The 25,694-nt window shown below is 42.7% G+C and overlaps 1 protein-coding gene and 1 pseudogene across 2 annotated transcripts in view; one reads left to right on the forward strand and one right to left on the reverse strand.

Annotated features, from left to right (window-relative positions):
• VSTM4 (V-set and transmembrane domain containing 4) overlaps window positions 1–25,694 on the forward strand; it is a 110,524-nt gene that overhangs the window by 60,487 nt on the left and 24,343 nt on the right. For both annotated transcript variants that reach the window (XM_077124650.1, XM_077124651.1), the window contains 2 exons: window positions 10,977–11,083; window positions 12,436–12,497. In XM_077124650.1, coding sequence (XP_076980765.1) covers window positions 10,977–11,083; window positions 12,436–12,497 — 169 coding nt within the window. The remainder of the gene's footprint in view (window positions 1–10,976; window positions 11,084–12,435; window positions 12,498–25,694) is intronic.
• On the reverse strand, window positions 22,458–24,517 carry LOC143653541 (polyadenylate-binding protein 1 pseudogene; annotated as a pseudogene).

A 25,694-nucleotide genomic window follows, 5' to 3' on the forward strand; every position in this document is an offset into this window, starting at 1 on the left:
AGGGACTAGTGTCCATAATATATAAAGAACTCTTAAAATTCAGTAATAAAAAAGACAAATAACACGATTAAAAACTGGCTGAAAGATGGGAATAGATATTTCTCTGAAGAAAAGATGTGAATAGCTAATAAGCACATGAAAAAGTGCTCAATATACTTAGTCATTAGGGAAATGCAAATAAAAGTCGTAATAGGATCCCAGCACACACCCAGCAAAAATGGCTAAAATAAAAAAGACAGACAATGCCAAGTGTTGACGAGGATGTGGGGAAACTGGAAACGTTATGCATTGCTGGCGGGATGTAAAACAGTGCAGCCACTTTGGAAAACAGGTTGACAGTTTCTTAAAAGATTAGCCATAAACTTCACATATGACTCAGCAATTCCACTCCTAGAAATCTACCTGAGAAAAATGCAAGCACATGTCCATGCACAAAGTCAAATCTGCAGTTGTTCAGAGAACATTCTTTGTGACAACCAAATACTGGGAACAATCTAAATATCTGTCATCTGGTATATCCATCCAATGAATTGCTATTTGGTAATAAAAAGGAACAATCTGCCAATATATGGACAGACCTCAAAAACACTATGCTAAGTGAAAGAAATCAGATAAAAAATATTACATATTGTGTGGTTCCATTTATATGAACTGTCCAGAAAAGGTAAATTTAGAGAGACGGATCAGTGGCTGTCCAGGGCTAAGGTTGGGAGTGGAGGTTAGACATAAATGGGCTGGAGGGGATTTTTGGGGGTGATAGAAATGTTCTAAGATTGTATCATAGTGATGGTTGTGCAGCTTTATAAAACCACTAAAAATTATTGGATTGTATACTCAAAAACACCTGCCAGTGTTTCTTAGGACTTGATGACCCCAAGGGGACCCTGGGGGACGCTTGTGTCTGCTCTTTCCTGGCTAGCGTCCTGGTGGTCGGGACTCTTCCTTCCCTTCTCAGTTGCCCTTGTTTGGAGCTGAGGCTGGGAGTGCAGCAGGGCCGTTGCCTCAGACCTGTGGGCATGTGCGATGCCAAAGCTCAGGCAGGACTGCAGAGTCTGGCCCTTCACTGCAGTCACGCTGGGCATCCCTCGAGAGGCCGGTCGGGTGCCCGCGGCACGGCTCTTCCCAAGGGCACGTCTTCTGTTAAATCCACCTTTCCTCTGCCTGCGGGGCCAGGCCTGGCCCTCAGTAGCCTGGCTGGGGATCCTGCCAGCTTGACATTCATCTTCCCAGTTAGAATCGCCTGCCTCGTCTGACCTAAGAGCAGCCCAGACTGCCTGCCCCCGTGCCTGGCTGGTGAATGGATCAGCCCTGCTTTGGAATCCTGGATTTGGTCTGTGTTGGGTTCTCTGCTCCGTCCCCATGGTGCATCCCCTGCTTGGCTGAGGGCTCCTCCCTCCGGCTCCATCCTGCTGCCTGCCTCCAGGGCCCTGGACGCTGAAGCATTGAGCAGGGCGCACGTCCTTATCCGCATTGCTGCCTCCTTCCTCTGACCACCTCCTTCTCAGAGGGCAGGGCAAGTGCCAGGAGGAAAACCCTTAGGACTGAGAGGGACTGCCAGGACGGGACCCTGTCAAGTGACTGAGGACTTGAGCAAGGTCCATGCCTTGCTAAGAGAAATTCAAACAGGAGAAAATGAAGTCCCCTCTTGAATGGGCATTATCTCTGATGTTGAAAGGTGATGTTCTCTCCTGCCGTCCTGGAGAACAAAGCGCTTTGACTTTCAGGGTTGGGAGAAGGTCCCTTTATCAGGCAGCAATGTAGAGCGGAGAGCAGGGTCCTGGCGCATTTCAGGGCCTGCCCCAGGATTTTAAATGTCCCCTTTCTGGGGGAAAATGGGCCTGAGAGCAGCTCAGCCGGGAAGCACGGAACTGTCCCCAAAGGTCCTGGAGAGTGGTGTGCCCTGCATCTTTCCTCCCTGCGTGGGGCCGAGCTGCCCACCTTCCTGAAGGTCATGCTAAAGATTGCTGCTGAGAGACCAGGCAGAGGCAGCAAAAAGATAGGTCACTGGCGGATACATCTCCTTCCTTAAGACTGACCTCCCCTTTTGGGGTTGAGATAATAGAGTAGTGGGCTAATGGGGGACAGTAAAGTGAATATTATGGTGTGGAAGCCAATAGCAACTGCAAGTGAAGTTACGTGAGTTTTATTAATGTTTTCTGGTGTGCACACTTCCCAAGGATGACGAATCCTCCAGGGCACAGGCTGTTTCTATGTTGGATAAGATACAGGGGCAGTTTTATGAAGCTCTGTGAGCTTGGTTAAAGGCATTTTTTTCAGTCTTTTCTACATGGTGAGATTTTTAAAGAATACTCCGACATTCCAAGTCTGGGATTTGATTGATAAATAATTTATTCAGTGAGGGCAGGGATATAATTCCAAAGAAAATCTGAAGATATCTACTCCTAATTTAGACATATAACTACTTGCTTCATTTTTCTAATATTGAATAATAGCAGAGTCATAAAGTATAATTTCCTGCATACTCTGAGGTTAGGGCTCTGGGGCCTGGAGACTGGATTCAAACTCAGACTCTGCCACTAATGCTGTGTGAGCCTTGGCCAGGCCCTTAACCTCTCTGATCCTGCAGGGTTGAGAAGATTATAGGAGTTAGAGGTCTCCCCATTCCAACAGCCTCATTCCCTTGTATTCCTTCTGAATACAGTCTCTCCTTACCAAGTCCAGGGTTGCTTTTTATGTGACAGATGAGGGTTTTTAGCCCCAGTATGTGCTGTCCATCTACCTGTGTCCCTCCCTCCACCCCGGGATGTCCTGACTGGGCAGACCCCACCCCACCCTGGGCTTGGGGCAGGGACAGCCATCCACCTGGGCCAGGGCCCCCCGTGGGTGGTCCTCATTATCCAGAGCGTCCCCCCAGATTTGGATTGGTGACCGGGGGCCCATCGCTTGACTTCTCTGGGAACGGGTGTGACTGTGTCTGCTCCCCTCTGCCCAGCATCATCATGCGGACTTGGTGAGCTGGCGAGGGCTGGGGACTGATCCCTAATAGTTACCTGCGGGGGGGCCCCAGTGCCGCATCCACTGAGCACTTGATGGGATTTATTTCTTGTCCTCATAAAAACTCTGAAAGGTTCAAAGGAGACCCCCAGACTAAGAGCATTAATGAAGCTGTCAGCTCTTACATAAATGGCCAGCTTGCGGTGTCATTTATGAACCTTTTACTGCTGGGTGACAGAAACCCAGTGCAGAGGGTCCTACCCAGGTAGGAACTTCTTGGCTCATCTAAGAAGGTGATAGTGTCTCTGTGGGTGGCCTCGGGGTGGCCTCGGGCAGGGGCCTCCGTCCCCTGTTGTTGGTACCAGCAGTGTAGGCAAGCTCTTCTTCACCCCACGCCCTGCACGAAGGAGGAGCCTCCGTCTCTCTCTCCCTGACCAGCAAACCAAACTCCCAGACCTCACCGTGGACGGAGCACAATGGTCAAGAGGTAACTGCAGGGCCTGAGATCACGGTCACCCAAATTTATGGCTTCAGCCGTGCAGGAGGTTGGATGCTGGGGAGGTAAGCCCAGAGCTCTCTCCCCATGTGGTTATTTTCATAACCCAAGATCGAGACATTGCATGGGATCACTGACCATTAATGAAACACTCCCTGATCTTCCCGGTCAGCCACCAGAGACGTTCTGCTCACAAACAAAAATCACCAGCCTGGCCAAAGTCCTGCTGCGGGCAGATTTTGCACAGGAAGGGCTGGCCGGTGGCGGGCACTGCAGCTCTGACAAGGTACCTCTGGCAGTACCACTTGAGCGATGGAAACCATTTATTATAAAGGATCGAGAGGAGGCTATGGACAGGGAGAGGTCATGGCAACTACCTCACAGAGGCGCTGCATTTATTCTGATGCAGTTCAGAAAATGCACACATAAAGGTCAGATGATAGAAGCAGCGTGAAGTGATGCGCAGTGATCCTATAGGTTTGGGTCTCTTTCCTGGGACATGGAATCTGGCTCAGCTTGCAGAGACCTTGACTGTGCCCTACCCGGATGCAAGGACAGAGAGCAGGTTCTACTAATAACGATGATAATGACATCAATGATAACGTAATGTTACGTGCTTACTGTATACTAGGCACAGACCCCATGCTTGAGATGTATTTATTTAACGAAAACAAGTTGTTTAAAGAGAGTTGTCAAGATCATCAAGGGATTGAGAAAACCGTCTCGACCAAAACTGGGAAGAGAGAAATGAGACAAAATAAAGTGTTAGTGGCTGAGAGATTCCAAACAGAGTTGAGGGGTTATCCTGTGGTTATTCTTAGGCATTACGTAGATATCCCTTTTCAGTTTATGATGTGTTAGAGTGGCTGGAGGGAAGTGCTTGAAAACTGTAGAGCTGTGTTCCAGTAGCCTGGATTCTTGAAGTTGATTGTATAAAGATATAACTTTTACAAGGTGACTGTGTGATTGTGAAAACCTTATGTCTGATACTCTTTTTATCTAGGATATGGACAGATAAGTATAAAATATGGATTAAAAAATAAACAAATAATAGGGGGACAAAGGTTAAAATAAATTGAGTAGATCGAAATACTAGTGGTCAATGAGATAGAGGGGCAAGGAGCATGGTATGTTTTTTTCTTTTTTATTTCCTTTGCTGGAGTGATGCAAAGTTCAAAAAAAAGATCATGGTGATGAATACACAACTATGTGATGATATTGAGCCGTTGATTGTACACCATGTACAGAATGTTTGTATGTTAAGAATGTTGGTATGTTTGTTTATTAGGGTTTGACAATAAAAATATTAAAAAATAAAAAGAGTCGCCAAGTTGGTGGCACCATTCATCCTTCTTGAAAGTACAGTTTTGAAGGTTCTCAGCGGCTCCTGTCATGTGGTACCAGCTAACCTTGTTTATTTCAGGGGCAGGGGAAGCCTGTGGAGGAAGTTCAAAAAGCCCAGGGCACACTGTCAGGGAATCTGCCCTATTTGAATGGGTCCTTGGTTCTATCAAGGGCAACCGTCTTTGGTGTTGGTGGTGGGAGTACTTGTAGTTGTTAATGTCTTTTATTGTGCTCCTAAATGCAACAGCCAAAATTGCCAACACCATATTGACAGCAGGGTTCTGTCTTCAGGATCCCACACAGATGTTGCAGTGTACAGGGTGACAAGCACGCTCTGTGAATTCTTTGTGCGCACTCTGTGACTTTTTTGTGCACGCTCTGTAAATTCTTGGGGAAGTGGTCATAAAAGCTTTTTGGAGGGAAACTAATTTATCCTTCTTGTCATGGCAGGGTATTGAGTCATTTTCCCCGCAAAAGATGTGTTCCCGTCCTATCCCCTAGTCCTGTGGGGGTGAATCCATTTGTAAGTAGGACCTTTGAAGAAGCCATTATTATCTCATTCAGTGAGGCCAAACTGAATGAGGACGGACCTTTAACCTGATATGGCTGAAGTCCTTGTAAGCAAAGGACATTTGCTTCCATGAGAATGGAAGCTGGAAGTCAGCGGCAGTCAGAGAAACAGCCGCAAGGAGCGAGAGATGGCCATGTGACAAGGGCTGCCAGATGCTACAGACTACAGGTGAAGGCAATGCCTTGATGTTCCACTCCTGCCTCCAAAGCCATGAGCCAATGAGTTCCTGCTGTGTGAGACAGCCCTTGTCTTAGCAGTCCTGGCAGACTGGACCCACGGTGCAGTCTTTCTCATTCTCAGAACTGAGGTCGGCAGTGGGAGGGAAGGAAGCACGCTGACATGTGTGAAAAATCCACTGCAGCTGCAACTCTCAAAGACGGTGCACAGCAGGACGAGTTGGGCATGGAGGCAGCTCTCGAGAGCGGAGCCAGGGTGGGCTGTGGACGGGACCAGCACAGACACACCTGTTTTAGCCCCACCACCTCCAGGGTGGTCTTTTCTGGATTTTATGAAGGTCATCTGGCATCCTTAGTAGATCCAGTTCTGACCCCAGGAAACCCTTTGGAGCCCATGGCAATAAGCTTTGGGCCCAGGGAGCCAGGGCATCTACCTGTTAAACCAGAATGAGATTTAACAGATCTCTGGGAAGGATTTTGATTCTTTGTTCATATGTCAAGGCACAAAGATGGCCTTTGGACCAGAAGAGACATCCGCCATTTGTGGATAAAGATGCATGAGAGCTGCTTGGCCTGAATTGGTTAGCTGGACCATTCAGTACATCCCTGAGAGAGGCTGGTGGTAGGACAGGATGGATAAGAGAACATAGAGGAAGGGGACAAAGCTCCGTCACACTGTGGCCCACCATGAGCTTTGATCTCATGGTCATGAAAGTAGGGTGCGATGGGATGTATGATTCTTAGTTAAAATGGCGTTCTTTGGTGTCATCAGCTCACTTGATGTTGCTTTTGTCCTCCTACACCCAAACACTCATAGTTCTAGAGGAGAGGCTCTGAATTTCAATGTGGCCAGCTCCCCCAGGCCCACCTCCACCTTGACTGCCACAATGAAATCAGACGGTTTCCAAGAATGTGCTCCCCTCCTTCCCTGCCACTCTCAGTACGGGGTGGCCCCAGCTCCTGTTCCAAGACCCAAGCTCCTGGGATGACCCTTCATCACACCACGGTGGGGGGTTTGAGTAGCCACAAGAGTCCGAAGAGATCACCACTGCAAATTTAGTGGAAATTAAACACAGTGGGGTGCTTATGTTGGTTTTCCACACCCTCTCTTTAGGGGGCTAGTTTAAGCTCTTAGTAGCTATGCTGGGTCTTGGTCAGTTGACCTTCTTCCTGACCCAGTTCTCTTAATCTCTGATATCTGGGCAGAAACCAGAATCTTTGCTTTAGGGTCAAGGAGGCTGGCTGGCCTTGATTCAAAGCCCACATTTGCTACCCTGCCGGTGACCTTTGGGAAGATGCATAGACCTCCCTGAGCCTTTGTTTTCTCATCGTATCAAGCCGAAGGGTCAGAGAGGATGGATAGCAAGCCTCTATCACTGTGCCTCACACAGAATAGAGACAAGCATGGCTGTTCTTAGTGTTAACTTTAGTTTCTGTAAAATATAGTTGTTCACAGTCCTGGCTGCCGGCTCTGCCCAGTGGATGGGCTGCCCACTGCTCAGTAGTGCAGCCTTTGTCCTTTCCTGACCTGCCTGCTCTGCCCTCTGCCGTGATCAGTCAGCACCCTTGGCCTCGGTGGAGTGGGAAGGCCTACTGCCCTGTCTTCGGCAGAAAGATTTTCTGATCTAAAGTTGATACTTGCACCCTTCCCCACAGGACTGAAATGGGGGCTCCGTGACATGCCCACGTGGCAGCTCATACCTCTTGGGTGGGTAGCACGATGGAACGTCCCAGGTGGCACCCCAAAGCAGGACCTCAGCGTCTGTGCTATTTAGCCATCGCATGTCCAATCCAGCTTAGATGACACTATCTCATCGGACCCTCATGATAACCTCGTGAGACCATAGCAAGAGGAAGTCTTCCCATTTTACAGATTGGGGAATGGAGGCCCAGGGAAGTGAACTGTATGCCCAGTGTCACCTGTCTGGTCAGGGTGGAACCAGCTATCATTCAGGCCTTCTGCTCCTTGTCCAGGGCTTATTCACTAAATCAGGCCACAAGGGAACATGGGATAAAGGTACAGAGCTTTTGTGGGATGAGGAGACTCCTTGCCGGAAGGTGGTGAAGGCAGAACTTTGTACATCTCCCAACAAAGGACCAAGTGTTTTCCTCTCCTGTGCCTTTGCTTGGAGCCAGAGAAAGGGCCCTTTCAGCCCCCGCTGCCACTGATGGCAAGTTGTCTTCAACACACACACTAATTTACAGGGAATTCCCAGGCCTGCTTTTCCACCTTTCTTGGTTTTGCTGGATCTGTTGTTTCAGAGACAAAACACAGCCCCATTTCAAACCAAGATGCAGAATAACTTTTTTGTTAGTGAATCAAAAGGTAGACTTCCCTAGTCAAAAGTTCTCACCAGCCCTGCTGACTCAATGGAAGATGCGAGAGAGAAAATGTGCCATTGTGGTGGCTGATTGTCTATATGCCATCTCACTATTGACGTTGGATTAGAAATAAATGTAATTTAGTTCAGTTTTACTAGTTTGTGGCAAATGGTGATGACAAAGCAAGTCTTTTTCAAACTGAGCACGGTGGTATAAGATTACATGAAAATATTACAGAGACCCTCATTTTATATTAAAGAATTAAAGCTTCAGTCCCAGAAGGAGAGGAAGTGGAGATATTATCTGATTCTATGGGGTGTGAGGTCTAGGTAAGCTCTGCAGCAACAGAAGAAAGAAAAATATCAAAAAACGTTAGCAAAAACGATCAAACAAAAAATGACTTTGGATTTAACAAAAAAGCGAAAATTTGAATAAAATTGGGAGAAGTATTTGCAGTAAATATCAGACTAAAATCTGCATTATGTAAAGACTCATGCAAATCTATACGAGACACTCAAGATCTTAAAGAATAATGATAGAAGATGTCCACGGATCATTCATAAATGAAGTAAAACAGACAGACAGGGAAAATGTCTATTCTTAGTAGCAATCAGAGAAATTCAAATAAAATAGGGGTCACAGTTTTCCTCATTGAATGAGTATCTTTTTCTCTGACGAATTTGGTGTTGAAGAAGGTGACAAAATAGGAACCCTTTCATTTGTTGATAGTGTGGATATAAAATAATTCTCAGCTGCTGGAAATCAATTTGACAGTAGGTATCAAATAGCCTTCATCAATTTCCTCTTCTCTGACCCTATCAAAGCCCAAAGCAGAAAGTCTAAGAATGAAAAATTGTTATGCATATAATATATTTATAATAGTGTTATTTTTATATCTTAAGCATGCAACAAATTAGATGTTTACGAGCCAGGAAATGATTTGAGTAAGCTGTGGCATAGCTTGTCACTAGGATAGTGTGAGGATATAACAGTGTGAAAATGATAGATTATGTAAAAAGAAGGTTGCAAAACAGTATATAAAGTATTGCAAAAAGCAATGAATAAAAACCCAGAAGGGTGAAAAGACTGGAAATATTTACAGAAGTTTTTTCTGTTCTACAACCATGATCAACCCCGATTTTATTCCGTCTCTTACCGGAATTTCCATTTTAAAACATGAGTATTCGTTATTTTATCATGAAAAGAAAAAAGTAACATTGCAGAAATTTACAAAGCTACAGAATGAAGCTGTAGTTGTGGTTGTGAATTTCAGCAACTCTGAGTGTTTCTGATCCCTGGTTTACAATTAGTGGTCAGAATTTGGTAAACTCACATTCCTTTGAGCTATTTGTGAATTTACACAAATTGATCGTGCACTCTAAAGCTTGACGTACACTTGGAATTTTCTATTCCCACTAAAAATAAGTTATCTTTGGGGAATCTCTGTGGGAGCTGTACTCTTGGAATGTTTACCATAATATGTGATTCAGCCTTCATTTATTTTATTTTTGAATCTCCAGGACTATATTGCCATAACCTGCTTTAAAAGATGCATGTTTTATTTAGTTATTTGTAGTTTGCTGTTTTTCAAAGATTACACAGTCACATGGTTTAATTTCATATACATATATATAATTCTTCTCCTCTTTCCTGTCTCCTATCCGTTTAGTTCTTCTGTGCACCTATCCTAAAGTAATCACTATGTAAAATTCTTGTGGATACTTCCAGAGTTGCTTAATGCATATACAAGCAAATGCCAATATACTTTCCCAATTTCTTATCAAAAGTGGGGCATTATACATACTGTCCAACATAGAGCTTTTCATTTAACAATGCCTCTTACCTTAGTACATAAATAGCTCCTTCCTGCCTTTTTTATAGATACAGAGAATCCCATTTTGAATCCACCATGATATACTTAACCAGTCTCCTGCTGATGGACATTTGGGTTGTTTTTAGTCTGTTGTTATCCAAACAGTACTATAATGACTAATATTATACATATGTCATTTCATACACAGGCAAGGATATCCACTGAATAAATTCTGGGAATAAATTCCTAGAAGCAAAATTGGCAAGTCAAAGGATTTATACCTCTGTGATGTGATAGATATGGCCAAATTATTCTCCAGTAGAAATCCTCCTACCAGTCACACTTCAGGATGCCTGATTTCTCACACCTAATGTTTTGCATTCAATTAGACTTTTGTCATTCTTATATGTGAAGAAAAGAAGTGTAGTACGTTTTTACTTGGATTCCTCTAGCATATTTTCCTATATAGGTGTCTTTTCTTTTCTGTTAAACTGTTTATATCTTTCATTCATTTTGATATTGGGCCGTTGCTCTTATTATTATTGAGTTTTAGAAGCTCTTTGTATATTAAGGAGATCATCTGTCATGGGATGGCTCCTTCTTGGCTGGCACCTGGGCCTGAGGTTCTAACAGGGCTCTGAGGGGGCTTCCCTAGGCTGTCAGAGCCCACAGGGTACACTGAAGGGAGATTGAGGGTGCATGGGCTCCACCCACCAGCTGTGTGTGGAGCATCCGAGTTTGCTGCTTACCAACAGTGTCATTAGAGCAGATCATTTAGCATCTTTACAGCTCCAGTTTTCTAACCTGGAATCTAAGGCTTATAATCCCCATCACTTTGGGTTTTCTTCGCTAAAGCATATGAAGAATCTGATACTGCATTGATGACATGAGATCGGATCATTGAAAGGCCTCCCAAGACTGCTTGTGGCTCCCTGGGCTCGCGTAGGCATAAATGGAAGGAAAGGAGACCATGATTCAGCAGCAGGAGGAAGGCATAGGTGATCCAGGGGGGCCTGAGAGACAGCCGGGGTCCTTTTTCGGTATCCAGAACACACTTCGTCTTTGGACTATGAGCCACCGAGATAACGCTCTCCTTTCCTCGTCCTTATCGGGGCCAAGGATGAGTGCTAGACCTCCAGGCACCCCCGTAGAGAAGCACAGAGTGATGCCAGTCCAGCCTGAAGACGACCCCTACCTCACACCAGTACGTAGCAAGCACGCCAAAGCTGTTGGCTTCTTTCCCTTCCCCCTCTGGATCAACCCTGCCTCTGTCATCACTGGGAGCTTTCTCTCCTGCAGCTCCGGGGAGACTGTGACCAGCGTGACCAGCCTGGCCCCACTGCAGCCCAAGAAGGGCAAGCGGCGGAAGGAGAAGGCGGACGTTCCCCCTGCAGTCCCGGCCAAAGGTAGGTGGTGTGTGCACAGCTTCTCGTGGCGGGGGGGGCCCGCCGGGAGCCGGTGTGGGGTTTGGTCCAGGATCAGGACCTGGGGAAAGAGGCAGACAGAGGACGTGATGTTCGTGGTTGCATGGTTTGGAGACCCCAGCCCAGAGGCTGACTGTCACTGGTGCTCGACCATCTCAGCCCTTCAGCCCGGTCCCCAGGACGGTGAAGGGGTCTTGCCTAGCATGGAAGAAATCAAAATCCCCAGACTGACTCCACATTGTATTTCACTTTGAGCTGTGTGTGTGTGTGTGTGTGTGTGTGTGTGTGTGTGTGTTGGGAGGGATGGGATGCCGGCATCTCTTGACCCATTTGAGGGAAAGAAGGTGCTCTGATTTTGCAAAGCTGCAAATCAGGTATGCAATTTACTTCTGGTTTGTTCTGGAGATTCTAGGAGGGCTCCTCTGGGATTCCGGTTAGCATTTCGAGCAGCAGAGGAGAGGAAGGTGGATGCTTCTGGGGGACAAAACAGCTCTTTAGGGCAGCTAAGGCCTGCCCGTAGAGAGTTCTTAAAATAACTACAGCCGTTGGAGAAGTTCATGCCTCAAAGAACGTGAAATGTGGTTGGGAGTACAAAGATTTCCCGGGTGGACAATTTAATAACAAGACAAGATAAATTTCATCCCTGAAATGTACTTCTCATGCTGTTCTCCAGGAACCCTTCGTGGCTGTGGCGAAAGCCGAGTGCCCGTCGAGTGGAGAGGAGGGGCCCAAGGCTGGGGCATGGCGGGGGAGCAGATGTGTAGGTCTGGGGAGGGCAGTGGGGAGGAGTGCCTGCTTTGAGCCACACGCTGCATTGCTATCTTGTGTCACTCGGTCCAGAACAGATCCTACAAAAGATGAAAGGAGACGTAGAAACTTAGGTGGTGGACCTGGCTTTGAAGCCAGGTCTGCTGGCATTTCAAGCCCGAGCAGGACGTCCCAACTCATCTGAATACTGTTATGTGACCTTGGGGCAAAAGCGTCAGTTTCCTCCTCTGTGAAATGGGGACACACAGACCCTCCTTGCTGGTGGTAGTGGAGGGCAGGTGGGAGGAGGGAGCCCCTCAGGGGAGAGCCCAGCCTCAGCCCGTCCCCAGGCCACCTGGCTGTCCCCTGCACTCGGGTCCCCTTTGGCCCTGGCAGTGCTTCACGCTGAGCTGGCTGACGAGGGGTGGTGATGACAAGTCCAAAGACTAGGCGAGGACAGCCGGTCCTTCCCCGGGGGCAGAAAGGGTCTGTCCCATGTCCGGAGTACACCCTCCCTGCTCCTGACACATGCTGGTGAACTGTCCTGGGCCAGTGTCTCCGACTAAAGACCTGACATGCCTCCACAGCTCCAATAGCTGCCGCCTTCCACAAGCCGAAGCTGCTGAAACCGCAGAGGAAAGTCACGCTGGTGAGTGGCCTGTGCCTTCCTGTCCCTGGCCCTGGCCCTGTCGATGCCCCAGCCTCCTTCAGGGCCAAAAAGGACCTTTGTGAGCTCAAAGCAGGATGGACGTTCTTGGAACTTTTATCCCAAAGCTGAGGAGTTCTCTGTTCTTGGGTCAGCTTTTGAGCCCGCTTTTCTCTATACTCAGTTTTAAAATTCCATCAGGGCATTTCAAAAAAAGCCCAGTGGAATTCCTACTTTTGTTGTTGTTGTTTTTATAACAGCTTTATTGAGATAGATTAACATAGAAGATTCACCGTTTTAAAGCATATAGTTCAGTGGTTTTGAAACGTCACAGATTTTTTTTTTTTTAATTTTTATTTTATGACATATATACAAATCAAAGAAAGAAAAAAGCAGTAGTTTTCAAAGCACTCTTCAACAAGTAGTTACAGGACAGATCCCAGAGTTTGTCATGGGCTACCATACCACTATCTTAGATTTTTCCTTGTAGCTGCTCCACAACACAGGAGGCTAGAAGGATTATTTTTCTAATGCCACAATTGACTGTTTATTTTTTTTTTATTGTGAAAAACAGTTATATACAAAAAAACAAATTTCTAAGCACATTGCCACATTAGTTGTAGAACAGATTTCATAGTTTGGTATGGGTTGTGGCACCACAATTCTAAGTTTTTACTTCTAGCTGCTCTGAGATACTGGAGACTAAAAGAAATATCAATATTATGATTCAGCAGTCATACTTGATTGTTAAATTCTACTTTCTCTCTATAACTCCACCATCACCTTTGATCTTTCTCCCACTCTTTAGGGGTATTTGGGCTGTATGCCCATTCTAATTTTTCAATGAAATTACTTTTTTAAAATTATTTTCAATATTACACTTAAAAAGGACAAAAAAAAAAAAGCCATACTCAAAAATATTTAAAATAGATAGCGATCCTGCTTATATAAATGTTCTAGTTTACTAGCTGCTGGAATGCAACACACCTCAGATGGATTGGCTTTTTTATTTTTATTAATTAAAGAAAAAAAAGAAATTAACACAACATTTAGAAATCATTCCATTCTACATATGCAATCAGTAATTCTTAACATTATCACATAGATGCATGATCATCATTTCTTAGTACATTTGCATCGATTTAGGAAAAGAACTAGCAAAACAACAGAAAAAGATATAGAATATTAATATAGAGAAAAAATAAAAATAATAATAATAATAAAAACAAAAGACACAAACAAATAAACAAAAAAAAACTATAGCTCAGATGCAGCTTCATTCAGTGTTTTAACATAATTACATTATAATTAGGTAGTATTGTGCTGTCCATTTTTGAGTTTTTGTATCTAGTCCTGTTGCACAGTCTGTATCCCTTCAGCTCCAATTACCCATTATCTTACCCTATTTCTAACTCCTGCTGGTCTCTGTTACCAATGACATATTCCAAGTTTATTCTCGAATGTCGGTTCACATCAGTGGGACCATACAGTATTTGTCCTTTAGTTTTTGGCTAGTCTCACTCAGCATAATGTTCTCTAGGTTCATCCATGTTATTACATACTTCATAAATTTATCCTGTCTTAAAGCTGCATAATATTCCATCGTATGTATATACCACAGTTTGTTTAGCCACTCATCTGTTGATAGACATTTTGGCTGTTTCCATCTCTTTGCAATTGTAAATAATGCTGCTATAAACATTGGTGTGCAAATGTCCGTTTGTGTCTTTGCCCTTAAGTCCTATGAGTAGATACCCAGCAGTGGTATTGCTGGATCGTATGGCAATTCTATATTCAGTTTTTTGAGGAACCGCCAAACTGCCTTCCACAGTGGTTGCACCCTTTGACATTCCCACCAACAGTGGATAAGTGTGCCTCTTTCTCTGCATCCTCTCCAGCACTTGTCATTTTCTGTTTTGTTGATAATGGCCATTCTGGTGGGTTGGATTGACTTTTAATGAAAGGGGATTTATTTCATTAGTTCTTCAGAGGAAAGGCAGCTAACTTTCAACTGAGGTTATTTCTTACGCAGTATATTAATTAGGGTTCTCTAGAGAAACAGAGGAAACACTCAGGAAACAGAAAACACTTGCAAATATAAAATTTATGAAAGCGTCTCACGTAGCTGTGGGAACGCAGAGTCCAAAATCCATAGGGCAGGCTGTGAAGCCAACGTTTCCAGTGGAGGGTCTGGATGAACTCTGCAGGAGAGACTCGCCAGCTGAAGCAGGAAGAGAGCCTGTCTCTTCTGAATCCTTCTTAAAAGGCTTCCAGTGATTAGATTAAGCATCACTCATTGCAGAGGACACTCCCCTTTGGCTGATTCCAAATGGAATCAGCTGTGGATGCAGCTGATGTGATCATGATTTGATTCTGTGAAATGTCCTCATTGCAACATACAGGCCAGCACTTGCCCAACCAGACAAACAGGTACCGTCACTTGACCAAGTTGATAAATTAACACCATGATATGTGGGAAGGCACAGGGCGATCTCTGCTGGTCTTCTCTCTAGGCCTCTGGGTTCCAACAACTTTCCCCAGGGTGATTCCTTTCTGCATCTCCAATAGGCCTGGGCTGAGCTGCGAGTGCTGAGATAAGATATACTGAGTTGCTTGGGCTGTGCTACGTTGTGTTCTCTCATTTAAGCACCAGCCAATGAAATTAAACATCATTCATTACAGCAGGCACGCCTCATAGCCGACTGCAGATGTAATCAGCAACAGATGAGGTTCACGTACCATTGGCTTATGTCCGCAGCAATAGAACTAGGCTCCTTCACCTGGCCAAGTTGACACCTGAATTTAACTACCACAATACATTTACCCAATAACCCTGAGATGGCAGGAAAGCCTTCTAAAGAATGTTTTTGCATTGTAGTTTGAAATCATTTTAGATTTATGGTAGAGTTGTACAGGTGGCACGTTGAATTTCCACTGACCCTCCTCCCAGCATCCCCTAATGTTAGTGCCTTACATAACCATGGCGTTTTTTGTTGAAACTCAGAAATGAGCATCATCCATTCTGTCCACTCCACTTCTGACTTGACCCAGATTTCCCCGCAGAGGAAGGACAAAGGTCTGCTCTCTGCTCTCTGCTCCAGGATCCACTTCTGGACCCTTGCGGCATGTAGCTGTCCTCCCATCTGTGCCTCCTTCCCACTCTTTCCTTGTCTTTTCCTGGTCTGGATACTTTGGAGGAGTAGAGATCAGGTGTTTTGTAGAACGTCTTTTAACGTGGGTAGGTCTGGAGTTTTTTCTCATGTTTTGAAAGTTATGGATTTAGGGAAAGAACAGCCCAGAGGTGCTGCCCCCTTCTCATTGAGTCCTTTTGGGGGTACATCTGACGTCCATATGTCTCGTTAGGGGTGACCAGTTGGTTAAGTTGGTTAACTGCGCTCTGGAGTCACTGTGCTTCCCTCTCCACACTGTCTTTGTTAGAAGTGGGTCACACTTATGGGGGCAGGAGGTGAGCGCCATCTCCTGAAGGGAGGACCAGCAGAGCGTTGGTGGGCCTGTGAGTGAACCACCGTGGTCACAAAGGCGCGTTTTTGGGGGGCTGCATCCAGGCTGCACAACTCTCTTTTCCACCTTCAGCTTTCACCCACCCTTTCAGCTTCCAGCAGTGGGACTTGCCCACAGTGGTTATTACTGCGCTGGTCTAGTGGTGATTTTCTATTTCCCTCATTCCGTTTGTGTTTATTAGTTGGGATTGTTCTGAAAGGAAGAGGTGCCCTTTTCTCCCCATTCATTCCCTTATATTAGGATGGATGGATGTTTATTTAACTTTTCTGAGTTACAGTCCTGCCATATTCCTATTTACATTTATATTTAGCTGTGGTGTATGTGTGAAACAGAAAGAGAGAAGGAGGGAGAGGGAGAAGGAGAGAGAGAGAGAGAGAGAGAATTGGCTGTCCTATTTTGAAATATGTATACACTGCAAAGGCCTAGAAAATCCTGAAGGAATAGAGTGATTTGGAGGATTTACTCACCAATTATCAAGATTTACATTAAAGCTACTGGAATATATATGATATCGTACTGGTGCGGAATAGAGAAATAGACCAAAGAAACAGAATAGAGAGCCCTAAGAGAGACCCACGTACACATCGTCACTTGATTTATGACAAAAGTGACATTGCAGCATGCGAAGATGGGATTCTCTCTTCAATGTGTGGCGTTGGGTCAACTAGACAGCCATCTGAAAAAATGACCCATGATTTCATTCCATGCACAGAAATTAGAGGTGGGTCATGGACTTAAAAGCAATAGTTAAAACAAAGCTTCCTGAAGATAACGTCTTCACAACATTAGGATAGGCAAAGATTTTTAAACAAGACATATAAATCACCAATGGTAAAATAAAAGATTAAAAATTTGGTTCATATTAAAATTCAGAACTTGTGTTTATGAAAAGATACCAATAAAAGAATGGAAAGCAAGGCATATATTGGGAGAACTTCTCTGCTTGCATATCCCTTAAGCAGGATTCATATCTAGAATATATGAGTAACACCTGGAAATCAGTAAGAAATAAAATGACAACACAAAATGGACGTTAGTCTAACTGTTACTTTGTTAGAAAAAGATACAAATAACCAATAATCACATAAAAATATACTTAACCTCATTGAATCATGGAAATGCAAGGTGAAACCAAAAAGAATCTCACTCCTACACCTCCCAGGATGATTAAAATGAAATATTTGTGTGATTTAATTATTTTGCATGTGTTTCTCTGATCCATTTGGAATATAGGAATGGACCCAATTTTATCTGTTTGTCAGATTTTTAAAATTTTACTGTATGTCTCATATTTCAACAACGATTACTTGCCAATTTCATTAAATCTCACTATAGACTGAATAATTATTTCAACTTATCTCTAAGTTTTACTAGTTTTGGTGTTTATTACCCTTTCTTAAATCCTATGTGTTCCCCCAAATATCTTTATTCGCCTTTACATTTGAGCAATTTGTCTGTGCATGGAATTCTAGATTCATCAAGCTTTTCTACTTTTTGTGCACTTTTACTTTACTTCCTAATGTAAATGCCAGACTCCTTATCGTGACCTATGACATGTGCCAAGAGAGCCACATGCACCATTTTTTAAATTTTCTAATAGCCACATCAACAAAGAATAAAGAAACAGATGAAACCAATTCTTTTTTTTTCTCCTTTCTCACCATACTGCCAAGGGGAATTTGTAAATACATTTTATTCACTGTTCAAATTACTCTGGAATTTATCAGTACCTCACTCTGGACAAACCTACAAAATCTCATGCCTTATTCAATGAACACCAGTAATACTGTTCAGTTAATGCTTGAAAATTCAATTTTATTATTGTAATTGAATATTAGAATTTAATATTAGAATATTAGAATTGCTTTAGCTAACTTGAATTTTTTACTTATTGCCCATCTCCCAGCTTATATGATTATATTGCTTACACTAATGATATCCATAAGTCTGATTTGCCAGAAAAAAAGCATATTTCTGCCAGTTGTTAGAAATAACAGGTATTCCAGATGTATGAATTGAACACTGAAAGAGCCCAACATCATAATTTAGGACATCGAGAGCTCATTTTTTGAATAATATAGTATGATATTACAGCTACCCTTTGAATTCACATGAACAAAAAGCCAAATGTCGTAATTGCTTGTTATCACACAAGGGTGTGGAAGAGAACTATTTCATCAGAATAAGGAGCCCACACTAAGGAGGGCTTATTTTCCATGAAGGAAATTTAATTGCTCTGACCAGTATAAACTTAAATTTTAACAGTAATTACTAAAATTTACCAATCAAATGTTAAAGATCAGAGGTTTCTAGGAAACAGAGTTTCTTGAAAATTTCCCTGCATGTACCTTTATTTTTATTAATTAAAAAAAATCCACAGTATTTAGAAATCATTCCATTCTACATATGCAATCAGTAATTCTTAATATCATCACATAGATGTATGATCATCATTTCTTAGTACATTTGCATCGATTTAGAAAAAGAAATAGCAAGACAACAGAAAAAGAAATAAAATGATAATATACAGAAAAAAATACACAAAATATATATTAAAAAACAAAACAAACAAACAAACAAACAAACTATAGCTCAGATGCAGCTTCATTCAGTGTTTTAACATAATTACATTACAATTAGGTAGTATTGTGCTGTCCATTTTTGAGTTTTTATATCTAGTCCTGTTGCACAGTCTGCATCCCTTCAGCTCCAATTACCCATTATCTTACCCTATTTCTAGCTCCTGATGGTCTCTGTTACCAATGACATATTCCAAGTTTATTCTCTAATGTCGGTTCACATCAGTGGGACCATACAGTATTTGTCCTTTAGTTTTTGGCAAGTCTCACTCAGTATAATGTTCTCTAGGTCCATCCATGTTATTACATACTTCATAAGTTTATTCTGTCTTAAAGCTGCATAATATTCCATCGTATGTATATACGACAGTTTGTTGAGCCACTTGTCTGTTGATGGACATTTTGGCTGTTTCCATCTCTTTGCAATTGTAAATAACGCTGCTATAAACATTGGTGTGCAAATGTCCGTTTGTGTCTTTGCCCTTAAGTCCTTTGAGTAGATACCTAGCAGTGGTATTGCTGGGTCGTATGGCAATTCTATATTCAGCTTTTTGAGGAACCGCCAAACTGTCTTCCACAGTGGTTGCACCATTTGACATTCCCACCAACAGTGGATAAGTGTGCCTCTTTCTCCGCATCCTCTCCAGCACTTGTCATTTTCTGTTTTGTTGATAATGGCCATTCTGGTGGGTGTGAGATGATATCTCATTGTGGTTTTGATTTGCATTTCTCTAATGGCCAGGGACATTGAGCATCTCTTCATGTGCCTTTTGGCCATTTGTATTTCCTCTTCTGAGAGGTGTCTGTTCAAGTCTTTTTCCCATTTTGTAATTGGGTTGGCTGTCTTTTTGTTGTTGAGTTGAACAATCTCTTTATAAATTCTGGATACTAGACCCTTATCTGATATGTCATTTCCAAATATTGTCTCCCATGGTGTAGGCTGTCTTTCTACTTTCTTGACGAAGTTCTTTGATGCACAAAAGTGTTTAATTTTGAGGAGCTCCCATTTATTTCTTTCTTTCTTCAGTGCTCTTGCTTTAGGTTTAAGGTCCATAAAACCGCCTCCAATTGTAAGATTCATGAGATATCTCCCTACATTTTCCTCTAACTGTTTTATGGTCTTAGAACTAATGTTTAGATCTTTGATCCATTTTGAGTTAACTTTTGTATAGGGTGTGAGATACGGGTCCTCTTTCATTCTTTTGCATATGGATATCCAGTTCTCTAGGCACCATTTATTGAAGAGACTGTTCTGTCCCAGGTGAGTTGGCTTGACTGCCTTATCAAAGATCAAATGTCCATAGATGAGAGGGTCTGTATCTGAGCACTCTTTTCGATTCCTTTGGTAGATATATCTATCTTTATGCCAATACCATGCTGTTTTGACCACTGTGGCTTCATAATATGCCTTAAAGTCCGGCAGCCTGAGACCTCCAGCTTCATTTTTTTCCCTCAAGATACTTTTAGCAATTCGGGGCACCCCGCCCTTCCAGATAAATTTGCTTATTGGTTTTTCTATTTCTGAAAAATAAATTGTTGGGATTTTGATTGGTATTGCATTGAATCTGTAAATCAATTTAGGTAGGATTGACATCTTAACTATATTTAGTCTTCCAATCCATGAACATGGTATGCCCTTCCATCTATTTAGGTCTTCTGTGATTTCTTTTAACAGTTTTTTGTAGTTTTCTTTGTATAGGTCTTTTGTCTCTTTAGTTAAATTTATTCCTAAGTATTTTATTCTTTTAGTTGCAATTGTAAATGGAATTCGTTTCTTGATTTCCCCCTCAGCTTGTTCATTGCTAGTGTATAGAAACACTACTGATTTTTCAATGTTGATATTGTAACCTGCTACTTTGCTGTACTCATTTATTAGCTCTAGTAGTTTTGTTGTGGATTTTTCCAGGTTTTTGATGTATAGTATCATATCGTCTGCAAACAGTGGTAGTTTTACTTCTTCCTTTCCAATTTTGATGCCTTGTATTTCTTTTTCTTGTCTAATTGCTCTGGCTAGAACCTCCAACACAATGTTGAATAATAGTGGTGATAATGGACATCCTTGTCTTGTTCCTGATCTTAGGGGGAAAGTTTTCAATTTTTCCCCATTGAGGATGATATTATCTGTGGGTTTTTCATATATTCCCTCTATCATTTTAAGGAAGTTCCCTTGTATTCCTATCTTTTGAAGTGTTTTCAACAGGAAAGGATGTTGAATCTTGTCAAATGCCTTCTCTGCATCAATTGAGATGATCATGTGATTTTTCTGCTTTGATTTGTTGATATGGTGTATTACATTAATTGATTTTCTTATGTTGAACCATCCTTGCATACCTGGGATGAATCCTACTTGGTCATGATGTAAAATTCTTTTAATGTGTTGCTGGATTCGATTTGCTAGAATTTTGTTGAGGATTTTTGCATCTGTATTCATTAGAGAGATTGGTCTGTAGTTTTCTTTTTTTGTAATATCTTTGCCTGGTTTTGGTATGAGGTGATGTTGGCTTCATAGAATGAATAGGTAGCTTTCCCTCCACTTTGATTTTTTTGAAGAGTTTGAGCAGAGTTGGTACTAATTCTTTCTGGAGTGTTTGGTAGAATTCACATGTGAAGCCGTCTGGTCCTGGACTTTTCTTTGGGAAGCTTTTGAATGACTGATTCAATTTCTTTACTTGCGATTGGTTTGTTGAGGTCATCTATTTCTTCTTGAGTCAAAGTTGGTTGTTCATGCCTTTCTAGGAACTTGTCCATTTCATCTACATTGTTGTATTTATTAGCGTAAAGTTTTTGATAGTATCCTGTTATTACCTCCTTTATTTCTGTGAGGTCAGTAGTTATGTCTCCTCTTCCATTTCTGATCTTATTTATTTGCATCCTCTCTCTTCTTCTTTTTGTCAATCTTGCTAAGGGCCCATCAATCTTATTGATTTTCTCATAGAACCAACTTCTGGTCTTATTGATTTTCTCTATTGTTTTCATGTTTTCAATTTCATTTATTTCTGCTCTAATCTTTGTTATTTCTTTCCTTTTGCTTGCTTTGGGGTTAGTTTGCTGTTCTTTCTCCAGTTCTTCCAAGTGGAGAGTTAATTCCTGCATTTTTGCCTTTTCTTCTTTTCTGATAAAGGCATTTAGGGCAATAAATTTCCCTCTTAGCACTGCCTTTGCTGCATCCCATAGGTTTTGATATGTTGTGTTTTCATTTTCATTCGCCTCGAGATATTTACTAATTTCTCTTGTAATTTCTTCCTTGACCCACTTGTTGTTTAAGAGTGTGTTGTTGAGCCTCCACGTGTTGGTGAATTTTCTGGCACTCTGCCTATTATTGATTTCCAACTTCATTCCTTTATGATCTGAGAAAGTGTTGTGTATGATTTTGATCTTTTTAAATTTGTTGAGACTTGCTTTGTGACCCAGCATATGGTTTATCTTTGAGAATGATCCATGAGCACTTGAGAAAAAGGTGTATCCTGCTGTTGTGGGATGTAATGTCCTATAAATGTCTGTTAAGTCTAGCTCATTTATTGTAATATTCAAATTCTTTGTTTCTTTATTGATCCTCTGTCTAGATGTTCTGTCCATTGATGAGAGTGGCGAATTGAAGTCTCCAGCTATTATGGTAGATGTGTCTATTTCCCTTTTCAGTGATTGCAGTGTATTCCTCACGTATTTTGGGGCATTCTGATTCGGTGCATAAATATTTATGATTGTTCTGTCTTCTTGTTTACTGTTTAAGGAATTTTTATTAAAGCAAGAATTTTATAATCCAAATCACATTTCCTTGCTCAGTTGTCAATTCTGTTATCTTAAACAGAAGTGACATTCTGAGCTATTGCACAATAAAGAATTACAAAATTAAAGAAAGGAATGCTTTAAATTTTTGTACTTTGCTGAAAATTCTTTTTCCCAGGGTCTATAAAACATTAATTTGTTTTTATATTTTACTATTTTTTTGTGGGTTTTTTTGTTGTTTTTAAATCAATAAGTAATCTAGGACTAGCATATTTGCTAGACCTGGCATTTGCTCGGTATATAAGGTTCAAAGTTTCCTTTCCTTTTTTTATTTATTTTATATTTTGCAATGTTTTTTCCACAATATTTAAGTTTTTCGATGTTTAGATATTTTTCTCCGGTGAAGCACAAGTTTCTTTTCATGGTCCCTGATCAATTTTAAACAGTTGGAACACCAGTGGCACTGTTAACTGCTTTCTGGGCAGCCTCTTTAGCTTGGTGGGCTTGTAATACAGCTACAGCTTCGTCAGCCTTAGAACGGAGTGACTCTGGAGACTCAAGCATATGAAGAAGTTCCAAATTATCAATCTCCAACAACATGCCAGTGATTTTACCAGCAAGGGTAGGGTGCATGGCTTGAATAAGGGGAAAGAGCCCGTTCACCCAACATCTGCTTTTGCTCTTGAGGAGGGGCAGATGCCAACATGGAAGCAGTCAAAGGTTCCGGACCTTGTACATGAACAGCGGGCTGCTGCATGGTAACTTGTGGCTGTGCATTAAGATGTTGTTGTGGATTGCGAACTCCTGCAGCATATTTATACTGTGGAACAGTGCAGACAGCAGGAGTAGCTGCAGCAGCAGCAGCTGCAGGACGTGGACCCATTGTCTGTGTTGATGTATTAGCGACACGTTGTGTTGACATGACTCGTGGAACCTGTGAAGAAGCTGGTCGCATAGTACTAAATGGTGGTCTAGGAGCGGCTGGGCAGATAGCACCGGGCATATTCTGGAATGGATGAGGTCTGGCACTCTGAGCAGTCCAGCGAGGACTTGGTCTTAGTTGAGCAATTTGGCTAGGAGGATAGTATGCAGCACGGTTCTGAGTCTGTGGGATAGCTGCCATGAAGTAACCTGAAGGAGGGGCTGGCTGGTAGGGGTTGATTACAGGGTTCGGCACAGCTCTTACACTTGCCATTCTCTGCATATACTGGTTAGTGAGGTGAGCCTGGCGCTCTTCTTTGCGCTGAGCTAAAGCTACATACAATGGCTTGGTGGCCGCAATTCTACCATTCATTTCGGTAACTGCTTTAGTGGCTTCTTCTGGGGAGGAGAAACATACAAAACCAAACCCTTTGCTGTGACCACCCTCCATCATAACCTTTGCACTAGTGATTGTACCAAATGGAGAAAACTCTTTCCGAAGACGCTCATCATCAATACCATCATCAAGGTTTTTCACATAAAGGTTAACACCCTGGTATCTGGTGATCCGATCTTGCTTCATCTGTTCAAATTTGCGCTTAAGTTCTGTCTGTCGTTCCACCTTTTTCTGAGCTCTACCAACACAAATTTGTTTTCCATTGAGCTCCTTTCCATTCATCTCATCCACAGCTTTCTGTGCATCTTCATGGTTTCGAAGCTCACAAATCCAAAACCTTTGGGTTTTCCACTTTCATCAGTCATTACTTTCACACTTAAGGCAGGTCCAAAGAGATCCTTAAGGCACTCATCATCCATGTCTTCTCCAAAATTCTTGATGTAAACATTGGTGAACTCTTTAGCCCTAGCTCCAAGTTCGGCTTCTCGTTCTTTACAAGACTTAAATCGTCCAACAAATACTTTGCGATCATTTAGAAGCATCCCATTCATTTTTTCAATAGCTCTTTCAGCTGCTTCCTGTGTCTCAAAATGTACAAATCCATAGCCCTTGGAACCATTTTCATCACAAACCACTGGCTTGCCCTTTATAACATCAAAATTCATGGTGTCCAAAGCATGTTCCACATCTGCCGGCTGCTGGAAGTTCACATATGCGTAGCCCAAGGAGCGGCGGGTGATCATGTCCCTGCAGACCTAGATGGAGAGGATGGGCCCGGCCGGGCTGAACTTCTTGTAGAGCATCGCCTCAGTCACGTCGGGGTGTAGGTCCCCCACGTAGAGCGAGGCCATGGGGTAGCTGGGGGCGCTGGGGTTCATCTCGGCACGGCTGCCCACAGGGCCAGAGGCCGTGACCTTTCTGTGAGAGGAGAGCAAGTGCTGGGGCCAGGGGCCGGGGCCAGGGGCCGGAGCCGGGGGGAGGGGAGCAGGGGCAAGCGCAGAGGGACAAAAATCAACCGGAATCGAAAACTACTCAACGGACGCAGAACGGGGTCGATCCCCTGCCGCTGGCTGCTGGCTAGGAAGCCCGGGTGGTGGTGTCGGGTTGGGCAGCGGGAAGGCCTCGGTCTCTTGTTTCCTTCTTGGAGCTGCTGTGGGGCCGCGGGCGGCGGGTCGGTCTCGGCTGCTTCATCGGGTTATTTTATAAAAGAGGAAGGAAAAAAAATAAAAGTCTCCGGCGGGGGAGACGCGGATTTTTTGTAAATTTTTTTTGGGTTTTTTAAAAGATTTTTTTAGATTTTTTTTGGATTTTTTAATAATAAATGTGTGTTCCGAGCCCGGAGCACACACTCCGCACTCTCAGCACTAACCGCCGGGGAGAAGGGCCTGTCTTCTTTTTTAATTGTTCCTTTTATTAGTAGATAGTATCCTTCTTTGTCTCTTTTAACTGTTTTACATTTGAAGTCTAATTTGTTGGATATTAGTATAGCTACTCCTGCTCTTTTCTGGTTGTTATTTGCATGAAATATCTTTTCCCAACCTTTCACTTTCAACCTATGTTTATCTTTGGGTCTAAGATGTGTTTCCTGTAGACAGCGTATAGAAGGATCCTGTTTTTTAATCCATTCTGCCAGTCTATGTCTTTTGATTGGGGAATTCAGTCCATTAACATTTAGTGTTATTACTGTTTGGGTAATACTTTCCTCTACCATTTTGGCTTTTGTATTATATATATCATATCTGATTTTCGTTCTTTCTACACTCTTCTCCATACCTCTCTCTTCTGTCTTTTCGTTGAAACCAATTTTAATAGAATTTCTCTAGCCCAATATATCACAAATAATATCAATATCAAAATTATTGAGATAGTTCATGTTCATTCTGTTGTCTGAAGTTGTTGAAATGCAGTGTATATTTTATACTTGCATTGCAACCAAGGACCACATTTTGAGTGCTTTAAGCCACACAGCTTGAACGTGATTTCTATCACCATCCTTTCCCTTCCTTCCCTCCAGCCACGCCAGCCTCTTTGCTGTTTCTTGAACATGTTGCGTAG

This window comes from Tamandua tetradactyla, chromosome 13 (assembly GCF_023851605.1).
Source record: "Tamandua tetradactyla isolate mTamTet1 chromosome 13, mTamTet1.pri, whole genome shotgun sequence".
NCBI classification, from domain to species: domain Eukaryota; kingdom Metazoa; phylum Chordata; class Mammalia; order Pilosa; family Myrmecophagidae; genus Tamandua; species Tamandua tetradactyla.